Source organism: Antechinus flavipes, chromosome 3, assembly GCF_016432865.1.
Source record: "Antechinus flavipes isolate AdamAnt ecotype Samford, QLD, Australia chromosome 3, AdamAnt_v2, whole genome shotgun sequence".
Classification (NCBI taxonomy): Eukaryota; Metazoa; Chordata; class Mammalia; order Dasyuromorphia; family Dasyuridae; genus Antechinus; species Antechinus flavipes.
Genome location: NC_067400.1, coordinates 300,131,599 through 300,152,340, shown reverse-complemented (window position 1 = coordinate 300,152,340; position 20,742 = coordinate 300,131,599). Strand labels below are relative to the sequence as shown.

At 35.4% G+C, this 20,742-nt stretch overlaps 1 protein-coding gene across 4 annotated transcripts in view; it reads left to right on the top strand.

Moving 5' to 3' along the window:
• MYH15 (myosin heavy chain 15) overlaps positions 1-20,742 on the top strand; it is a 93,518-nt gene that overhangs the window by 1,360 nt on the left and 71,416 nt on the right. For all 4 annotated transcript variants that reach the window (XR_007951877.1, XR_007951878.1, XR_007951879.1 and 1 more), the window contains exons 3-9: positions 1,338-1,511; positions 2,935-2,994; positions 3,597-3,742; positions 6,068-6,158; positions 8,552-8,941; positions 19,750-19,876; positions 19,961-20,079. Coding sequence is in view for 1 of the 4 variants with exons in the window: in XM_051985248.1 (XP_051841208.1) it covers positions 1,338-1,511; positions 2,935-2,994; positions 3,597-3,742; positions 6,068-6,158; positions 8,552-8,941; positions 19,750-19,876; positions 19,961-20,079 (1,107 nt within the window). In the remaining 3 variants the exon portion in view is untranslated. The remainder of the gene's footprint in view (positions 1-1,337; positions 1,512-2,934; positions 2,995-3,596; positions 3,743-6,067; positions 6,159-8,551; positions 8,942-19,749; positions 19,877-19,960; positions 20,080-20,742) is intronic.

Here is a 20,742-nt window from a genome sequence, read left to right as displayed (position 1 = left end):
TAGCATATATATATATGCTAATTATAGCAGACATTATGCTAAGCATTGGATCTTTCTATCCTAGAGGTGAGTAGCATGTTTCGTCATGAAACATGTACATTTTTGTGTACATGTACACAATGTACATTGGAAGATGTAATTCCTCTGGAATTACATTTGGTCATTGTCTTTATCAGAGTTCCCAAATCTTTCAAACTTTTTCAATATATAAAGCTTTAATGATGATTTTGAAAAATGATGGCTATTCCTTTTCTGGCTATCTTTCACATGAATAGCTCCCAGTTTTAGGCTCATATATATTCTGTTTTTAGGCATTCTATCCCAAGAACTCACCATTCATTGCACTACTACATAAGAATGCTATTTTGTGTAATGATGCTTTCTGTTTGGATGATCTCAGGCAACCACTCTCTCTCTCTCTCTATGGGCATCAGATTTCTTATATAAAAATGAAGGATTTGAACTAGAACACCATTCATATCTCTTCCAACTTCTAGAGCTGGGAGTCTAGATCCCTGAGACTAGCAAGATTCTTCTGAATCATCAGAGAAAGACTTCAAAGGAAATTCAATATGCTTTTTAGTGTTATCTATGATTTTCTATATTGTCACTTCATGAAAATTGGTCTTTTCTGTATAACATGTGTAATAATTCTTTAATTACCAGAAAATTTGATTAACCATATCAAGCCTTGATCATGACAGATAATTCAAATCAATAGATACTTATTAAATACATATCAGTGAAAAAACACAGAGTTAACTATAGAAAGCAGATTGAGCTGGCACTTGGGAAGACACTGTTCTCAGGCACACATGATGACAACACTTGAGGTCAGATGCAGATCTAGACTTTATCAGCTCTCTAAATCTCCATAGTATCAGATTGATGATTTTTAACGGGTTCCATTCTGCAGGAAAATGTGTCTTCCAACGATTTGTCTTTATAAATGTGATATTAAAGAAAGATCACTGATTTGAACTCAGAGAACCTTGGTTCAAATCCCAGCTTGTGCCACCTGTGAGATGTTGGACAAATCACTAAACCTCTCTGGGCCTCCATTTCCTCAACTCCATAAGGATAGCATTGAGCTAGATGACTTCTAAGATGCTTTCTGGCCGTAGATCTCTGATCCTTTGAATATAGATTGGTAACAGATAATTTCTCTCCATTTCCATATATCTATCAGGCGTTAACTTTTTCTGGTCATCATGATCCTGTTTGTAACACTGGCTACTATGCAGATGCCCAGTATGAAAAGATGGATAAGATAGCCTTCTTAAACATTCTGTTGACTCTAATGAAGGAGAGCTTGAACTATTTCTCCTTGCCCACAGGTCACGGATTTGATAAAAATAGAAACAATAAATGATGATGTTGAGACATTTAACAGTGACATAAGAGCCACCAAGGAGGCCCACCAGCAAGCCTTAGATGAAGTACAAGCCGAAGGAGACATACTCAGCACTCCAAGCAAAACAAACTACAAAGCAGAACAGGAAGCCAATGAGGCAAGTGATTCCCCCATTTTGGATATGTTTCTATTATTCATATATTTTATTTTTAAAGAATCAAAAAAACTTAGAAGCATATTTTGTCTTTTACTGATTATTTTCATAGTTAGTTGGCAGTTCTTTCAATGTGTACCAATCAGCAGTATAAAATAAGAGTTTAAGGCATTAAGTTCATTGCATTTCAATTCACTAACATATTTAATCTATGCAGAATTCTATAATAAATATGACTACTGTAAAGCTGGGGTCTCCACAGTGGGGAGGAGAATAAAGACATGTTTTTCTGTCCCAAGAAATTTTGATATAGATGGAGAGACAATTTATATAACTTCAATACCAAAGAGAGGACAATATGCAACATTTAAGATGATCATGTTGAGAGTTGAGTTATATTTATGTTTTTCAGGACTTATTGAGATTGACTCCATGGAATTTTCTCCATGAAGTATTTTCATTTCTCTGCATATTGGAGAGTCTTGCATTGCAATAACAGAACTTTGTTCTTACTCCTATTTTTAGCATCACTGCTGGATTCCAACTTCACATACCCCATTATAATACTAGTTCTATGAAAACTGATCAAATTTCTCAGTTTTAATATGGCCTCGTTCCTGACTTTTGTCCTATCTTCAATTTCTACTTCACTAGCTGGTATTAGGAGACAGGGTTAACACCCTTGTTATAAACTAAACAGGTATATATAATCATACATTGTTTGGATACATTGCACGAATTACATGCAAATCCAAGATTTGCTCTCCAGCACATTGGGATTTTAATGTATTTGACATTTTACTTGTGTAAATGCTATTTTCATTAATATAAATTATAATTTTTTCACACCCCATCCTATATGATTCTTGTCAATATTTTCTCATAAATCTTCCAAAGACGAACTACTGAATATTCTAGAGATAGTTCTCTTATTTTTAAAAGTATCTTTTTAAAGTAACTTTTTGAAAAATAAGTGGGCTGTCCATTTCTTTTCTCTCATTTTTTACTTTAGTTTTTATATACATTTCTTATATCAATTTTTGTTTATGAATTATTGTTAGAAATGTACCAAAGAAAGTCTGCTTATATCAACCATTCATTTTTCACTGCCCTGTGGAATTTGCAGAATATTATCATAGTATTCCATGACTCAAAGCCATGTGCACCACCAGAAAAACATTGATGTTAATGATGAGTCTTAAAGTAGTATAGTGAGCAGTTTGGGATCATCTATAGCATCGCTCAGTTTTAAGTATAATCTTCTTCCATTCTGAATCAGCCCATTATCTAGCTTGTTAGGGATATACATAATGAGAGACTAATTTGATTGGCTGCCCAGCCAACTAAATATCATCTGGACAAAACATATTTTTATCCACTTTTTTTTTATTGTGGATGGTTCCAAAACTGTTTTATATCATTATAGATTTCATGGAGAAGACTTTGCGGTGTTCCAGAGATAAATACAACTGCTACAATGTCATCTGTGAGTTGGGACTTTTGAAAGACTTCAGTATCAATTAACAATATTTTTTTGGGGGGAGAAGGTTTGACTTCATCTAGTATATCATCTATGACATTGTGTTAATAAGCAAAGATATAGCCATGGTCACAACTTTCAATGTCATATATATATATATATGTGACATAATTGGAAAGGAAAATTCAAATTGAATTTCAAATTGAAATTCAAAAAATTTCAAATCTTTTAAAAAGTTAAATATACTCTGCTCCAGGAGCTCACATAGTAACTATCACATAGTAGGTTAAATATCATAAATGCTTGTTGACTTTAAATGAAATAATGAAAAAGTTCCTTATTAATGCTACCAAGGCTTCCCTTTGAGAACAAACATTCATTACCATATAATAGATTCTTTAATATAATTATTATAATATATATGTAACATAATAAATATATGCATATATTATAGAATAGAATGTATAGATTGATATTATTTACAATACATGGTTTTTGTTTTTTCCTCTTCTCTGGATTTTAAGTGCACTACATATACTAACTTTCTGCAAGAGACTCTCAATGTCATTAATCATTTAGTTAAAAAACCCAAATTTTTCTTTTATCAGCTTGAGGGCTTCTATGAGCAGGAAGAGAAAATAAAGATGGACCTGGAATGGAAAAAGGAGAAACTGGAGAGGGATTTAGATCTGAGCCGGGAAAGCATCATGTCTCTGGAAATTGACAGGCATCAGCTGGATGAAAAATTAGAAGAGTAAGGTACCTTTCTGTTGACCAGATAATTTAGGAATCACATGCATACTGGGAGGAGCAACTAATCTGTTTTGTTAACTTTTGTGCTTTCAATGCCTCAATTTTTATTGACTCTAGGGAAAGATAACAGATCTAAAAAAATGAATACATATGTTATCTTTTGGTAAAAGAGCTAAAAAGAAGAATAAATGCATTAAAGAGGAGTGTGTGGTTGGATTAAGGCATCTGGTCTATTCCCATGGGAATATTTGGGAGATAGACTAAAGATGGGATTAACAAAGGGCTATGGCCAATAGGCTGTTCACTTTGTGCAGCTGTAAGAATCCCATTGTATGGAACAAGAACAAGGAATAGCTTAAATGAGGTATAGGCAAGCATGTTTTAGAACCTAGATAGGTAGAGCATTTATTAAGTCCTTAGTATTACCTAATGCTAATGTTAAGCTCTGGGGGGTATAAATGAAAAGCAGGTAAGGAAGATTCTTTCCCTCAAAGAAATTACATTCTACTAAAGGGAGAATAATAAAAAGAGCATTAAAATGGGTTGAAGAGCTATAGTGTGGAAAGCTTCTTGGAAAGGGCATGGAGTACAAGATAAATCAAAGACTCAATGTTCCAACCTGGGGAAATTGGAGTGAAATCCAAGCTTTTGGTGGGATAGAGATAGAAGAGTAGATATCTGTAAAAGTGTGTCAGGAATCAAATATCTAACCAAATTGGTTTGAATTCATAGAAATTGTATATTCCCATCCTGACTTGCTTGGTCCAAAGAATATTTCAATTTTTTGTATTTTTGAATTTCTTCTACAACCATTTTATGAGTCCTAGAATTTTGAGCAAGCTTTATTCTCCCCATTACTTTTCACTCTGATTGTTTGTATGGGCTTCAGTTTAGAATAGCTTCCCCTCTCTGTTGATATTTTTTGAAAGTAGTTTTGTTCACTAAGGTAACACAGCAACAGCATTGTTGTGGAAGGGAATACATAACCCGCAACTATAAAGAAACTAAACCCCATAAATTGCAGATGAAAAATCAGTCTCATTACCTTACAAAATTTCAAATGTCTTTTTTCTTATTTTCCTGCCTTTGATCTGCTTTTCCTCTATTTTTTTTCTTTTTACTCAATTCAACAATAAACATTTTGTGACTTCAGAGAACTTCTCTAAGTTTTGTACTGGATTGGATTTAGATATAACAAAACAGAGCAAAGGAAGCTGATGATACACAAAAGACTCAGCTTTAAGTCCTATCTTTGACACATACTGGCTATATGACTCTGGACAAATCACAATTTTTCAGGACTCTAAGCAATTCCTAAAACTTTAAGTTGCAGAGAAGGTACCAACCTATATTGGTAAAGGGAATTTTCTTATCTGATAGTTATCTATGACCAGATGAAATTATAGATCCAGTCCCTATCTCTATCTTGTCTGGGAAGGAATAAAATACCTTGATGAGGTACAAGATAAAGGGATAGCAAGGATTTGGAGCAGAAGTTCTTAATCTTAATTAAAGTTTGTGAACTTTTTTTTAAATTAATAACTATTTCAGGGCAGTTGATTTCCTTTGTATTCCTATGCTTTTTATTTTATGCATTTAAAAACATAATCCTGAAGAGGAGTTCACAGACTTTATCACACTGCCAAAGGGGTCTGCGATACACACACAAAAAGGTGGTAAAAATTCCTAAACTACAGTAAGGTTAGGTTAGGTATATAGTTAGATGATAATAGGGACATTAGATAAGGCTATGGTTAGGATGAAACTGGATTAGCACCATAAAAAGACCGAATCAGAGTTCAACAGACTGACTCTGAGTTATTGTTATATAAGGATATATACTGCTATATCCTATATTACCTAGTCAAACTGGGAATTTGATTCAGTTACAAAACTTAGTATTTGTGGAAAGTATACTAGATATCAATCTTTACACCTAATATAGTCTTTACTAATAGTATAATTTTAAAAATAATTTTGTAATATTATTGTAAAATCAATAATAAAGTTGAGGATTTAGTAGGAGGCAGGGAATGAATATGCTGAAAATAGGCCACTGATTAAACATACTTGCATTATTTCTGTCTATTGCATTCTTTTGAAGACCTGTCTCCTTCCTAAACACAGTGATGATAGAAACAGAAGTTCTTGGGCACTCCAATTCAGGGTTCTAATACTTGCCTTAGAAATTGCTGTTTCTAGATTATCATGCTTTTATTTAAAAAAAATTTTTTTTTCCCTCTGACCAGAGGTTCAATTCAAGGTGTAGAGAAACCATATTTTGTTTTTTTTTCTCGGCTTTTCTCCTTAAAAAAACAACAACCAGGAAAGAATTGGGAATCGGCCTCCTGAATTCAGATTCCACAGATGAAAGCAACCTTTTCAGCCAGTTCCAGAAGATGATGAGGAAGCTTCAGGTAACTTCAAGGAACTGAATGTTGTGTTTATGATCTGAACCACGCAATGATGGATGATTCTACAGTATCTATCAAGCAATCCTTTTCCATAATTGTGTTGTTTGTAACAAAAAAAATCCTTGACATTAGAGGTTAGCAGTTTCTTCTGCTACGAACTTCAAAACACACTGTATTAATCAGTGAATTTTTATTTTGTTTTGAACCTGTAATTGAATTTAATTGGCACCATGGGTAGAATGGCATTAGGAAGACCTAAACTCAAATGCTGCTTCAGAGAATTCTTAGCTATGTAGCCCTTGGCAATTTATTTAACCTCACATGAAAGTGGGGATAATAAGGGCACCTATGCCACGAGGTTTTTAGTGAGGATCCAATGACATAATCTGAGTGCTCTGTAAATACTAAGTATTGTTGCAATAGTGTTATAGCAATATAAGCAATTTCCAGTGTGGAAAACCCTTCCAGCAATGCAGAACAGCAAATCATCTACTACTTATAATCTTAGAAAGTTGTATGGAACACATAAAGTTTAAATTACTAGGCTAAGGTTAGGTAGTTATCATGAATTATAGTCAGGACTTGAAAGCAGATCTTTCCAACTCCAAGGATGAAACCTCTATTCCCTATGCATGGCAATTACCTATTTATAAGTACCTAATAAATACCTGTTGATTGGTGTATGTGTGTAGCTATAAAGTAATGAGACTGACTTTAAAAGATAAAAAGACTCAAAAAAGGAGCAATAACAAACCATCCAGACTCCTTTTTAAAACCTCCTTATTTTGGATCAAAAATAGAATTACCCAATTTGATCATCCATCCAATAATCACCATCATTTTCTCTCAATAACTTTCATCTTCTTTCAGAAATTAAATTCATCCTGAAAGAATAACTATTTACCACTATTGAGGATATTCAGAAAAGGAGCTCCAAAATATATCAGAAATAATAGCATCATTAGAATAGAGTATAGCTTCTCAGGATGTCTATTTTTAAGGGGAAAATACCAATTTGGTCATATATGTTAACTATGCAAGTCTTATTAATTTATAGTCATTAATTTATAAATCATTAATTTTGTCACCAAGTCATTTTTCAGTTATGTCTGACTCATGACCTTATTTGGAGTTTTCTTGGCAAAAATACAGAAATGGTTTGCTATTTTCTTCTCTAGTTGATTTTACAGATGAGGAAATGGAGGCAAGCAGGGTTAAGTGATTTTCCCAAGGTCACAGCTAGTAAGTGTCAGGGATTGGATTCACACTCAAGAATATAAGTCTTCCTTGCTCTAGGTCCAGTGCGCTATGCACTGTACCACCTAGCTTCCCCCAAACAATCATTAATTTTAGTCATACCTCAAATAGAATGACAGTTAAAAGCTCATCCATCAGAGAGGAAGACAATTCACTTAAAACTAATTTGCCTAACACCTTTTTTTGTGACTCAGAGTCATCATGGTGAACTTCAGTAATTTTATTCTTCTGTAATACAGTAAAGTTCTCAAGGGTTAATGAGGGATTTGGGCCTTAAATGAATCCAGATTCTAGGCATTTTGAGTTCTACTTTCTATAATTGTTCTGTCTCCTCCCTCACTGTCAGCTGTCACTTCTTGCTGCTGTCAATGTGCCTACCTCTCCAATCCCCTATTTCTCTCTCCTCCCCCATTTTCTAATTTGTTGCCTCAAATCTTCTCTGAGCTTAGAAGTCAGGTAATTAAACTTGAAAGAGCTGTGTCTAAAATGAACCTATAGGCTCTGGCCGAGGTACTGAAAAGGTCCTGCTGAATAAAGGACATGACCTTTGTGACATCTATTTTGGCTGATGTTTTTGCTTACTTTGTAGTTTTTGACTCTGTTAAAGAGGAACTGACTTTAGGTGAATTAGTTTTAGGCAAATTGTTCTGTTCCATCCAGACAGATGAGCTTTTAACAAAGCTCTCTACAGCTGACATTGTCAAATAAACAATCTTCAGGTTAATGAGATATTACTGTCTAGGGAACCATCTATGATCACTTACTATTGGGGTTTTTTTTTTTTTTGGCATTTTTAAAACCCTAACATATCATGGGTCTATCTTCAAATTTATTTCCAAAGACTAAGAAAAGGGTTTCCTTTTTTTTTTTTAAATAACTGCATATAATTAAAGGAGACTGCATGTCACATAAGGCTAAAAGCTCAGGAACTGTGAGTTCTAATTCTGGCTCTTTATTGATTTGAGGCAAGTCACTTAACCTCTCTTGGAAACACTTTTTTAGCTGTAAATTGAGAACCAAAAGAGCCAAATGACCTTTTACAATGATGAGAACCAGTAAATAATGCCACCATAATGTTCTCTGAGTCTAAAACGTGGTAGAGGTTTCACAGTAAAAGAAAAATGGTTATTGTTGTACAGGCTCGATCAGTAGAATTGGAAGAAGAACTGGAAGCCAAAAAAACAACCCCAGCCAAGGTGGAAAGGCAGAGGAGCGAGCTGGCTCGTGAGCTGGAAGAGATGACTGAACAGCTGGAAGAAGCCAGGGGTACCAGTCTGGTACAGTTGGAGAACAATAAGAAGAGGGAGGCCAAGTTCATAAGACTGCGAAGAGACCTAGATAAGGCCACCTTTCGCTTTGATACAACAGCTGCCACCATCAGAAGGAAACATGAGGAGACCCTAGAGGAGCTGAAAGGGCAGGTGGACAACCTACACATGGTCAAACAGATCTTGGAGAAAGAGAAGAGTGAGCTGAAGCTAGAGGTGGATGGCCTGCTGACCAGTGTAGAGCACATGGCCAAAGCCAAGGTAGGGTTTCTCCAGTCATCCAGAGGAGGTGGAAGAGGGAGGGGTTCCCCGGGAAAGGAAGGCAGAGACTGGCTGCTGATGGCTGAAGGCACTGGGTGGTGAAGCTGACAATCAACTGACTTTGTGAAGTCATTCAGTGTCCACTGCTTGGATGGAATTGGATAAAATAGGGGGTTGGAATTAGATGCCCTATGACAGGGGTCCTCAAACTTTTTAAATAGGGGGCCAGTTCACTGTCCCTCAGACTGTTGGAGGGCTGGACTATAGTAAAAACAAAAACTTTGTTTTGTGGGCCTTTAAATAAACTTCATAGCCCTGGGTGAGATCCCTTCTAGCTTTATAGTTTTGTTAGTTTTATATAGGACATATCCATGACATACACATCCTTAACTGTTTCACTTATTGTCTCACCTAGAAGACTTTGAAGAAGAAACTCAGGAGTAAGCGAGTAAGGAACATTGCTCTAGCTGCTTCTGCTAGTGGCAAAGCCTGCCAGGAAAACAATTGGGTACAGTGTGTGGCTACCGGAAGGTAGCTCAGTCAAAGCTAGAGTATATTTAGACATAACTTCCAATAATCCCACTGCCAGGGGAGAAGTCCTTTCTCCACCACACTTCTGGGGGCATTTTTCATCAACCAGCATTAGCAGGAAACTTTTAAGGGCTCATATTTGGAGTGAAAAGGTTTCCTGGAGGCCATTTTAAAGATGAAAAAAACTAAAAGTCAGAGACATTAGATATTCTAAGTCAAAATCAGGATTAGCACTTAGGACTTCTGAATCCAAATCTAACACTTTCTCCATGACACCATTCTGCTTTTCTGTTTTTCTTCATTAATTATATTAGCAACAGTTTGATCTCTTTGCTTTTACTGCATCCATCCCATAGAATTAGTGATCTGATTATGAAGTTTTCCTTCAGGAACTTTATATGAGAATGCTAAACCAGGATGAAGAAACATTTATTTATTTATTTTGTTAAACTTAAATTTTTTTTCAATTAAATTTTTTTTATTTTGTCCCAATTGGAAAAAAAGAAAAGGAAAAACCATAACTTTGTAACAGGTGTAGTTAAACAGAGTAAATTTCCTTATTGACCAAGTTCACAATTGTATGTTTCATTCTGCATCTTGATTCTATCATCTCTTTGTTGAGAAAGTAACATGCTTCTTTTTCTGTCCTCTGGAATTCCTTCAAGACTGAAGTCTTAATTCTTCCAAGTTGTCTTTCTAATGTTGTTGTTCTTAATAAATGGTTCTCCTGTTTTTTTTTCCTCATTTCATTCTGCATTAGTTCACATAAATCTTCCCAATATTTTCTGTTCTTTTGCCATTTCCTATGACACAATAATATTCAATTACATTCATATCAAATCTAATTTGTATTTGCCCATTTTTGAGATGTAAATGTTCATACTGAAAATTCAACAGTCTTGAGACAAATTCAAGATGAATCCAGAAAATCCCTGATAATAATCTCTAGTTATATATATTTCACTGACTTTTTCCATTTCTGCTATTGGAGTTTGGAGAAACTAATGAAAAGAACCTAACTAGGGACCCTACAAATTGATGTCATCTGATCCCAGACCCCATTGTGGTTTTTTTTTTTAATTTACTTCTTATTGATTTCTTTGTCATATTCCTCTAGTTATTCAACAATTCAATTCAATAAACCTTGAGTGAGACATATTGTGGTATAGTGGATGATGTTCTGGATTTGAAATCACGAGTTAAAAATTCTGTTTTAGGCATTCCTTAGCTCGACCTCAGCCAAGTCATTTAACTAATATGTCTCAGATTCCTCATCTGATAAATGAGAGAATTGGTTTATATTCCTATGATCTTGTTAACTACTAGTATATACAAATGTATCACAAAAGATGTTTTGGTTATAAAGACAAACCTGAAACAATTCTGCCTTCTAAGAATTTGGATTCTATTATTTACTTTCTGACATACTCCTGACAACTCTTATTCTTGGATCACTTTGCCTCCAACTGGGTACATACTCATCCAGAACAAATTCTCTAATTTTTCTCCTACTTTAAGTATTTCCCTATATCTTGTCCTTTCTCTTTTTTCTTTCTTCGTAGGAAGTATCCTTCCTCCTTTGCATATTTAATATTTTCACTCATGCTCTTGTCTTCATACTCCCCTGCTTCTTAATCCTGATCCATGAATAACCTTCTCATTCTGTTGCTTTAATTCTTACCCATGTGCATGTTCTTTCTCTCTGACTTTGGTCAACCTCAGGCCTTCACTGTCTTAAAAACAAATAAGCAAAACTAAACACAAAACCAACTCTCAGTCTTGCTAACCCATTGAATACTACCCAATTTCTTTCATTACCAAAACTTCTGAAAATACTTGTATTCATTTTTTGCACCATTTCCTTTCTATTGTTTTCTAGTACATAAGATTTAGAGTTCTTATCACTTGTCTATAATGTTTCTCTTCCAAATTATATTAATGACCTCAGTTTATTATATGAGGTAAAAGCCAGTGGCTATATTTCAGTGCTCATCTTTCTTAATCTCTCTGTAATATTTACTTCTGTAAACCATTATTTCCTTCAAATTCTTTCTTATTATCCTAACTTCTATGACAGCATATTAAGCTGGTTCTCCTCTTGCATCTCTAACCATTCTTTCTGTCTCCTTTGTGGTCTTTATTTTCCTTCTCCCCCAAATATCAGTGTTCCCAAAGGTTTTATTCTCTGTCCTCATTTTAGGATGTTCTCTCCTACACCTTCCCATGTTTTCAACCATCACCTCTATGAGTATAATTTCCAGATCTTAACTCTAGTTCCTATCTTTTCCCCAAATCCCAACACCACATTTCCAACTGCCTACTGTTAATTTGTCCCTAGATACTTCATATGCCCTTCAGATCCAGTTCTTAAGCTCCAGATTTTTACATCGATTCCCATATCTGCTCCTTTCCTGGATTTTGCTATTTCTGTTTAATGACACCATCATCTTCTGTCAACCTTAGTCTAAATCTTAGTATTCTCTTTGACTTCTAACATCTTTTTTTCTAAGAACAAAATCATTACCTTGCCCTGCTAATTCTATTTGTATCTCACTCACCTATAATATATCACCTCTCTAAATCTGTTCGTCACATAATTTCCAGTTTCATCTTCTCATAGTTCTATTTAAGACACTCCCCAGCCCAAAAACTTTTAATAGCTCCCTAGAGATAATTGAATAGTGTAAAATTCCTTCACCTTGCATTCAAACTCTTCAATGATCTGTCTTCATCCCACCAATTTGCACTCATCTCCTACTACCATTTTTACATATTCTATCTCAGTCAAACCCAACTTTGCTTACTGTTCTCCAAACCTACTTTTCTTCCCTTACCTCTAAACCTTTTCTTATGCCATTCTTTTTTTCTGGCATGTCCTCCTCCTACTGAAATCTGACATCTTTCAAGGCCCAACTTTCCATGAAACTTTAACTAATATCCCCCTTATAATCAACTAGAAATTAGTTCTTTTCTTTCTGAAACTCCTTTAGAACTCGGATTCCTTTGGTAGTGGTTTTCACTGCAGACTTTTCAAATTTTAATAATAAGATATGACAGGTGTATGGTTCAGTAGAAAGAAGGCCAGATTATTAAACAAAGACTCTGGGTTCTTGTCCTTACTCCTTGGGTAGTCATTTGACCTTTCTAGGCCTTGGTTTCTCATCTATAAAATAAGGTTGCATTAGATGACCCATAAAGGTCCCTCCCAGTTCTAAATCTCTGGTGCTGATTACATCATCTTGAAATATATTTATGTCCTTCCCTTATGGTTCCTGCCCTTAAAGTCTACAGTCTAGTATGAGGGTTTTATTTCACATTTTTATATTCCTTTACAGTACCTTGCACACAGTAGGAACTCAATACATATTTAATGAATAAATAAAGGAATAAATGAATTGATTATGATCACCCTGTCTGACCTATACTTTATACAAAACCTTTTTGAATTGTTTATTTCAGCCCTGGCTGCTCAGTATAACCAAGCAAGCCAACACATACTGGCAAGGGAAACTGAAAAATTTTAAAAGCAATGTTATGCTGGCTGAGAGGCCTGGGATAATTCCGAGGTTATGGGCATGAGAACAATTATTCTGATGATTATAAAATCACATTGGTTTCAATGGCATTGTAGTCCATTTCTGGGGGAAGGGCAATGTTTTCCTAAAAAAAAAAAAATTGGGGGGCACAGTTAAAAAAGAATGTATGTCCTCTAGTCAGCCTCTCTTTCTTTAGCTATGAGTCTATGTCACTGTCCTTCAGAGTAGGAAATGGATTCTTTGGATGGCTGTTGCTGTCTATGTGTGCAGGTGGGGTTGAAGATACTGATTGATGAATGTCCTGTTCGCTTTTCCATTCTGCACACATGTAAAGGCTGTCATTTGATAGCAGCTGTGATCCCTATTTGTTGTACCCAATCACTACTAATGCTTTGCCCTCATGGACTCTAGATTGGCACAAAGCCTTGGCTTAAAAACAACTACCCTTTGGGTGATTGTTAGCTACCAGGCTGGTATCCAAAGAGATAGTGTTGGATAGTGGGTAGAGAAATGGCATCCAGGTCAGAAAGACCTTTGTGCAAGTTCCACTCCTGACACATTCTGGGGTGCCCCTGGACAAGTCACAATCTCTCAGTGCTCAGGACCCACTCTGCAGCAGTAGTTCTTAAACCCTTTTTTTGTGTCCTGGTCAACTTTGGTAGTGTTCCAAAAGCTTTCTAACATAATAGCTCAGAAAACTTTCTCAGAATAATAATTTGAAATGCTTAAAACAAAATACATAGTATTATAAAAGAAAAGGGCAGCTAAGTGGAACAGTGGTTAGAGAGCTGGGCCTGGGATAAGGGAGATTCATCTTCATGAATTCAAATCCAGCTTCAGACACTTATTAATTGTGTGACTCTAGATTTCACTTGATCATTCTCAGCAGTTTCCTCACCTGTAAAATGTGCTAGAAAAAGAAAAGGTAAACCATTCCAGTATCTTCACCAAGAAAATCCCAGATATGTCACAGAGTCAGACACAACTGAAACTACTGAACAGCATTACAAAAAAGACCAATTCTATCAAAATACAGTTATCAACATATTTTCAACATTAATTTAATTAATGGATCCAAAGCTGAGAACCTCTGCTCTAAGCTGGAAACTAGCTGTAAGTTTGCTTCGGTAGAGTGAGTTTCCTAATTAGGGAGCTCCTATATTTTTGAAATAACATGCCCATTTCACTTAACCTCTCTCCCCAAACAAAAATTGTGGGTATCCAAACACTACATCATTTGAGGCTGCGATTAATCATTTCATGCCTAGAGCCTTCTTTTTGCCAGACCTGTTCATTATGACCTCACTTAGTGGATCCTAGATCAATATTTGAGAGATCATGTAGTCCAATCCCCTCATTTGACAAAGAAGGAAAAAAGACCTATGGAGGAAAGTAACTTGCTTTAAGTCAAACAGGTAGTGAATTCTGTACTCCTTCCAAGGTATCATATTTGACTTTAGTTTTTAAACTTACTACCACTGGGATGAACATATGGAAGTCTCTTAGAATTCTTTCTTGACAGATGTGCAGCCTGGCAGAATTATGCCTCTTCAAAATGGTGTGACTGTCTCAATTCCAGTTCAGTCTAATAAACATCTGTTGGGTACCTTTTTTTCGGCAAAGACTTTGATGTAAGGCTTATTTAGATAGTAAGTCTTCATTGTAACATGGAGATAATCTTGGGTTCTGGAAGACCATGATAGTAAAGTACATACTCTACTATGTCCAGTGTTATGGATAGTTTCATAATTATCTACCAAAATAGCCACTTTAGAGGTGTTTCATAGGGAGTTTCTGAAATTGATTTTTAAAAATATTTTTATAACAATGACTCTTACCATTAGTCTCCTTAGTTCTGTATGTATTATTTTATGCATTTAAATGCATCACTAGATCTCTGAAAGAAACCCATGACATAAATGAAGAAGATGAAGAAATGAAGCCTTCTATTCTGGAGTATAATAGTATGTCAGTTATATATTTTGTTAGAATTCTAAAAGCAACACATTAGCTTTCCTGGCTCAGGTGTTTTCCTCTTGGCCCAATCAGTATCTTATGTGAGAAGGTACTTCTAGATAAGAAAATCTAATGACAGCTTTTAAATCTCTATTTGTTTCAATTAAATATTTTCTGAGAGCCTAATTTTTGTAAACCACTCTACTAGTCATTGGGAGAGAGCTTGAGATGGAGGTATATGCCATGTCTATAGACTAATGTAAAGTGAAAGATAAAGAGAAGTTGCTTTGGGAAGCTTTGGTGTGGAAAGGCTAGGGAAAGAATGTGGTTATCCATTGGGAGAATGATGGAAGGCTATAAAGGCTTTGTTACATTTAAAAAATTGCATAGAAATTTAGCAGGCTAAAAGAAAGAGAAGGTAGATATATTCCATTCCTACCATATAGCATTGGTTGGTAAGTCATAAAGTGCAAAACATGCACCTTTTATCTATAAAGCACTGACTACTTTTCGTATATTCTACTATTGGACCATCCAATTATCTATGTGACGTGGGTTGGACATGTTTTTAGTATCCCTATTTACAGATTAAGAAACTGAGGCAAGAAAGGTTAAATGATTTGTCCCAGTTATTAGAACCAAGAGTCAAAATTAAATCTTCTCTAGTTAATTAATTCCATAAAATTCCAAAAAAAAAAAAACATCCCATCAGGGTGACTACTAAGTCTGTATCCTAGTACAAAGTTCCCTCATGTACAAAAATGTTTGTAGCAACTCTTTTTGTGGTGATAAGGAAATGGAAACGGAGTAGATGCACATCAGTTGGAGAATAGCTGAATAAGTTTTGATATATGAATATAATAGAATATTACTGTTCTATAAAAATGATGAGCAGGCTAACTTCAGAAAAGCCTAGAAAGTCTTACGTGAACTGATGATAAGTAAAGTGAGCAGAGCCAAGAGAATATTGTACACAATTACAGCAAGATTGTGTCATAATCAACTATGATAGACTTAGCTCTCTTCAGCAATATGGTGATCTGGGACAATTCCAATAGACTTTGTATGGAAAATGCCATCTGCATTCATAGAAAATTATGGTGACTGAATGTGGATCAAAGCATAGTATTTTCACCTTTTTTATTTGTTTTTGTCTGTTTCCTTTTTCTTTTTCATGTTTTCCCTCCATTTGTTCTTATTTTTCTTGCACAATGTAACAAATATAGAAATATGTTTAGAAGAATTATACATGTCTAATCTTTATCAGATTGTTTGCTATCTTGGAGAGGGGGAAGATGGAGAGGGAAAAATTGAAATTAAAAAATCTTCCAAAAATTAATTCTGAAAACTATCTTTACATTTACAAAATAAAATACTATTGAGAAAAATAGTTATATAACAAATATATTATTCAGCACAGAATGCACAAACTAGTTAATATGCACTCAAATAATTTTTATTACCTTTTGCCTTGCTATACAGTAACTACCAAGGTTCAAACTAACTGTTGGATAGACTAGACCATTTCAATTGTTTTAGTACTTAGACTTTAGCAAAAGAGATAAAACAATACTGCTAAAACCAGGAGACCTTTATTATGGTCACATTTCATAATTCAAAGCAAGTAAGGAATAAAGTCTAGGAGAATCTGGGTTGGGCAGAGGCAAAGATAAAGTCAAGGAGGATGTAAGGGGACAAACATCAATTAAGTGCTTACTGTAATGTGCAAGGCACTTGGCTTAGGACTTTATATTTATCTCATTCCATCCTTACAATATCCTTGGCAGGTAGCTGTTATCACTATCCCCAATTTGTAATTGAGAAAACTGAGGCAATCAGAGGCTAACTGACTTTACAGGGTTACCCAGATGGTAAGAATCTGAGACTATATTTAAAGTTAGGTCTTCCTGACTCCAGGCCCAGAGCTCTATCCATTGTACCACTCAGCCACCTCAAAATCTCATGTTTGAGGATCTTCAGGGTACAGCACAAGGAAGAAGATTAGAGATGGTTCTGGAAGAGGCTACAATTTGAATTTGTCTTATATTAAGTTCTCCTTATGCCTTCCTTTTTGATGGATAGGACACTTAGGTTTCTTCATTATTTCATAAAACTCATGTGGATGGATGTGGAATTATAGATTTTATATGAAGTGAAGAGTTCTCATTCAGGAAAATCTGATTGGTCATCTATTTCTGATTTAACAGACAGGGAAATACTTGGGATTGGCCAGTAAGGATCAAATGAGTAAAGCCTGGGGCATTAAAGTTAAAGTTTTGAGTATCAAGTGACAACATTTTTCAGGCAGAGACAGGTGATCTTTTTTTCCCCCTGAGGTAATTGGGCTTAAGTGACTTACCCAGGGTCACATAGCCAGGAAGTGTTAAGTGTCTCAGGCCTGATTTTGAACTCAGGTCCTCCTGATTTCAGGGTTGATCCTCTATCCACTAAGCCACTTAGCTGCTCCTGAGAGACAGGTGATCTTAAATGAACCGCATGAATGTCAGAGAGGGCCCCCAAATTATAAGTATTTGTGAACAATCTCAACAGGTAAAAATGAAAGATTATTTCATTTCATTTCATTCTACTTTTCCAATGAACCCAATATTTAGGGACTATATCTAAGTCAAGCAAACAATTGTACTGAATGAAGTAATGGTCTGGGTTTTTAAAGAATTAAGCCTAAAAATAAATTTTATAAAACAAAAACAAACAAAAAGAGTTAAGTAAGCCTGATGGAGAAGCTTGATCTGTCAAATTGATCACTACGAAGCTAGGTAGAAGAGTAAAGGCAAATGATAATAATAATGATGATGATGATTAATAATAACAACATCAGCTGGCATTCATGTAATGATACAGTGCTTTATATTTACATACATCATCTTATTCATTTCTTACAACAATCCTGTGAGGTAGGCACAATTATTATTCCATTTTATAGACAGAGAAACTGAAGTTTTGGTGGTTAAGCAACTTATTTGGGATCCATAGCTAGTAAGTTTCTGAGGCAAGTTTTCCTGACTTTATTCTCTGCTGAAGAATCCAAGATAGTTTTGAGGAATCTTGGGCAGCATCAGAGATTGGGGTTAATCTCTGTCAATGCAAGAGCGCTCTCTAAAGCAACCGTAGCAATTGCTCTGACAGCTGCCTTTTAAGCTGAAGGAAATCAGGCTTTCTGAGTAAGTCCTTCTTAATTTAAAGGACCCACCCTAGGCTTTCATGTGATCTTCTCATTTTTAATAGCTTGTTGTACTATTTTTGGATGTATTTGGAGTGTTTGGATGGGGGTCTCAGTACTCAGACTCCTGACCTCTTTGTCTTCTCTGTTCCAAGACTTGGGCAAGGGACCTCATGTTATAGTTTCTTAGATTTAAGGACAGTGTTTTTACACTGCCAGGGCCCTTAAGTGTAGCAGGGAAAGCAGCAACACTTCAGTCTCTCTATCATGTTTTCAGTCACTTGCCCTGCTCATCCCTGGCTTGAAATCACTGATAGGGAAGAACACAATAGTGAAACGAAGTTAGAACTTCAAATCGTGTGCCAGAGCCACCTTTGTGACTGTAGGTAAGTCACTTTCCAAATCTGGGCCTCAAATCCCTTATCTTTAAAATTAGGGAGTTTAATTAGATCTCATAGGTTCCTAAAATCTATATTTCTTCCATTAAGCAGCTTTGTGGAGGACGTGATCTCCTGTGATTTACACACATACACATACATACACACACAAACAAGTGGGGCAAGTAGCTATCACTAATCCTGGCCTCCTACAACTCCCAGGTATAAGATCTCATAAAAGTCTCTCCTAACTTTGCTAGCCCTTGAGTTCTTTCATACAAGGCTGCCTTGTATGTGAAAGTAAGAGAAAAAAAATAAAGAAAAGCTCCTAGTTAGATTAGTTAGATCAGGCAGGCACTCTGGCACAAAACCATCCAAGTCTCCTAAATGGTATTAAATGTCTCAGCACCAGAGAAGAATGGATTGCTCAAGGTGTGATGGATGTGCTCTACTATGGTCTTCAGTTTATCTTAATTCTTCAGGGTCTAAGGTACTTTCAAGGTCATGAAATAAAAACTTGGGTTTAAGAAGACATCTGACCAGGGCTTCTTTCCCAATCTCTCAAGAAAGGAATTCTTCCATTACTCTATATTAATTTACTAATAAGAGAAGCAGTGTCAGAGACAGAAGACCTGAGTTCAAGTCCTTCCTATCTCATACTGTGCAAATTGTGTGAGCCTGGGCAAGACACAAAGACTCAGTGTCCTAGGCAGGACTTTTTAAACTTTTTCCACTCACAACTTTTTTTGACCCAAGAAATTTTCACATGATTCTGAGCATTAGACATGTCAAATCAATGTATAAATACACAAATCAATATATCAAAAATATAAAATCAATACAAATCAAACTAATAATAAATCCTAATTTTGCAACCTCCACAGCCAGCTACAAGATCTTGTAAAAAGTCACAAACCACATTTAAGAAGCTGGGCTCTAAGCAATTCTCTAAGATTATGATATATTGATCCTCATTGGTAGAGGGATTTTCCTCCTTTGGGAGTTCCTTATACTAGTGAAGTCACAGGTTCAGTCCCTATTCTATGTTTTAATAAATCAACCCTACTACTGAACTATCTGCATGCTTTCTTCCCAGAAAACCCTCAACTGCACTTGTATCCACCAACATGTCTGAGGACTAAGTCAAGAACACATATGGATTCCTTTGTTCTAAAAATAGTTCACTGCTATAATCAACTTTCTGCCTTTTTTCTTCCTAACACTTAGTCAAAGGCCGAGAAGCTCTGTAAACTGTTTGAAAACCAACTTACTGAAACAAATGTTAGACTTGAAGAGATGGCCATACTGGTAAATGATGTTACCACCCAGAAGTCAAAGCTTGAGAGTGAGAAAGGTAGGTCAATATATTAGGTGAGGGAAGTGAGGGATGGAGTACAGGAAGATCTCAGAAGACTCATTTGGTGAATTTTTTCTCTAGATGATTTCACAAGGCAGCTGGAAGAGAAGGACAATTTGATAAACAAACTTTTCAGAGGAAAGAATAACTTTGTTCAACAGATTGAAGAACTGAGAATGTTGTTGGAACAAGAGAGTGAAGTAATGACTTTCTTATTTCACAGTAGGAGCTCATCTATGAGAGCCATACAATAATAATTCTTGACAATTTTTTTTCCTCCTCAAATAGATCTGAGATGTCCTGAAAGGCTTTTAGTTTCAAGTGAATTGGGAAAGGTACTTTTTTTTCAAATTATAGGAAAACAGAAGTTGGATACTACATGTGTCAGGAAGATTTCAAAACTCACAAATAAACTACTAAGCATTCTGCCTTAGGAATTAAAATTCTGTCAAAATAGTCTTGTCAGATTGAGGGTCATTGAGACCTATTTATCCATTCTGTTTTTATCACTATATAAAAAGGGCGGGAAAGAGAAATGTTTCAGGCATTTAGAAAAATAAATCTCTGAAGGTGAAGTGTTCAATGAAATGTTCGATTGAATATATGTGAAAGGCAGAATGATAACTATTTGGCCTTATTTGATCAGCAACATTTTTGCTTTTCTTGTTCAAATTAGCAGCAAATCATAAAAATTAATAACTATGGCTTCCTCTGAGAGAAGATAAAATTACTAATAAGCAACACCAGTGACAACCTAATCTCAAATAGTATGGGCAATTGAGTCATAAGAAGAACTCTAGAATCAGGAAGGATTTTAGAAATCATCTCATCCAACCTTTTTATTTTAGTGATACAGAAACTGA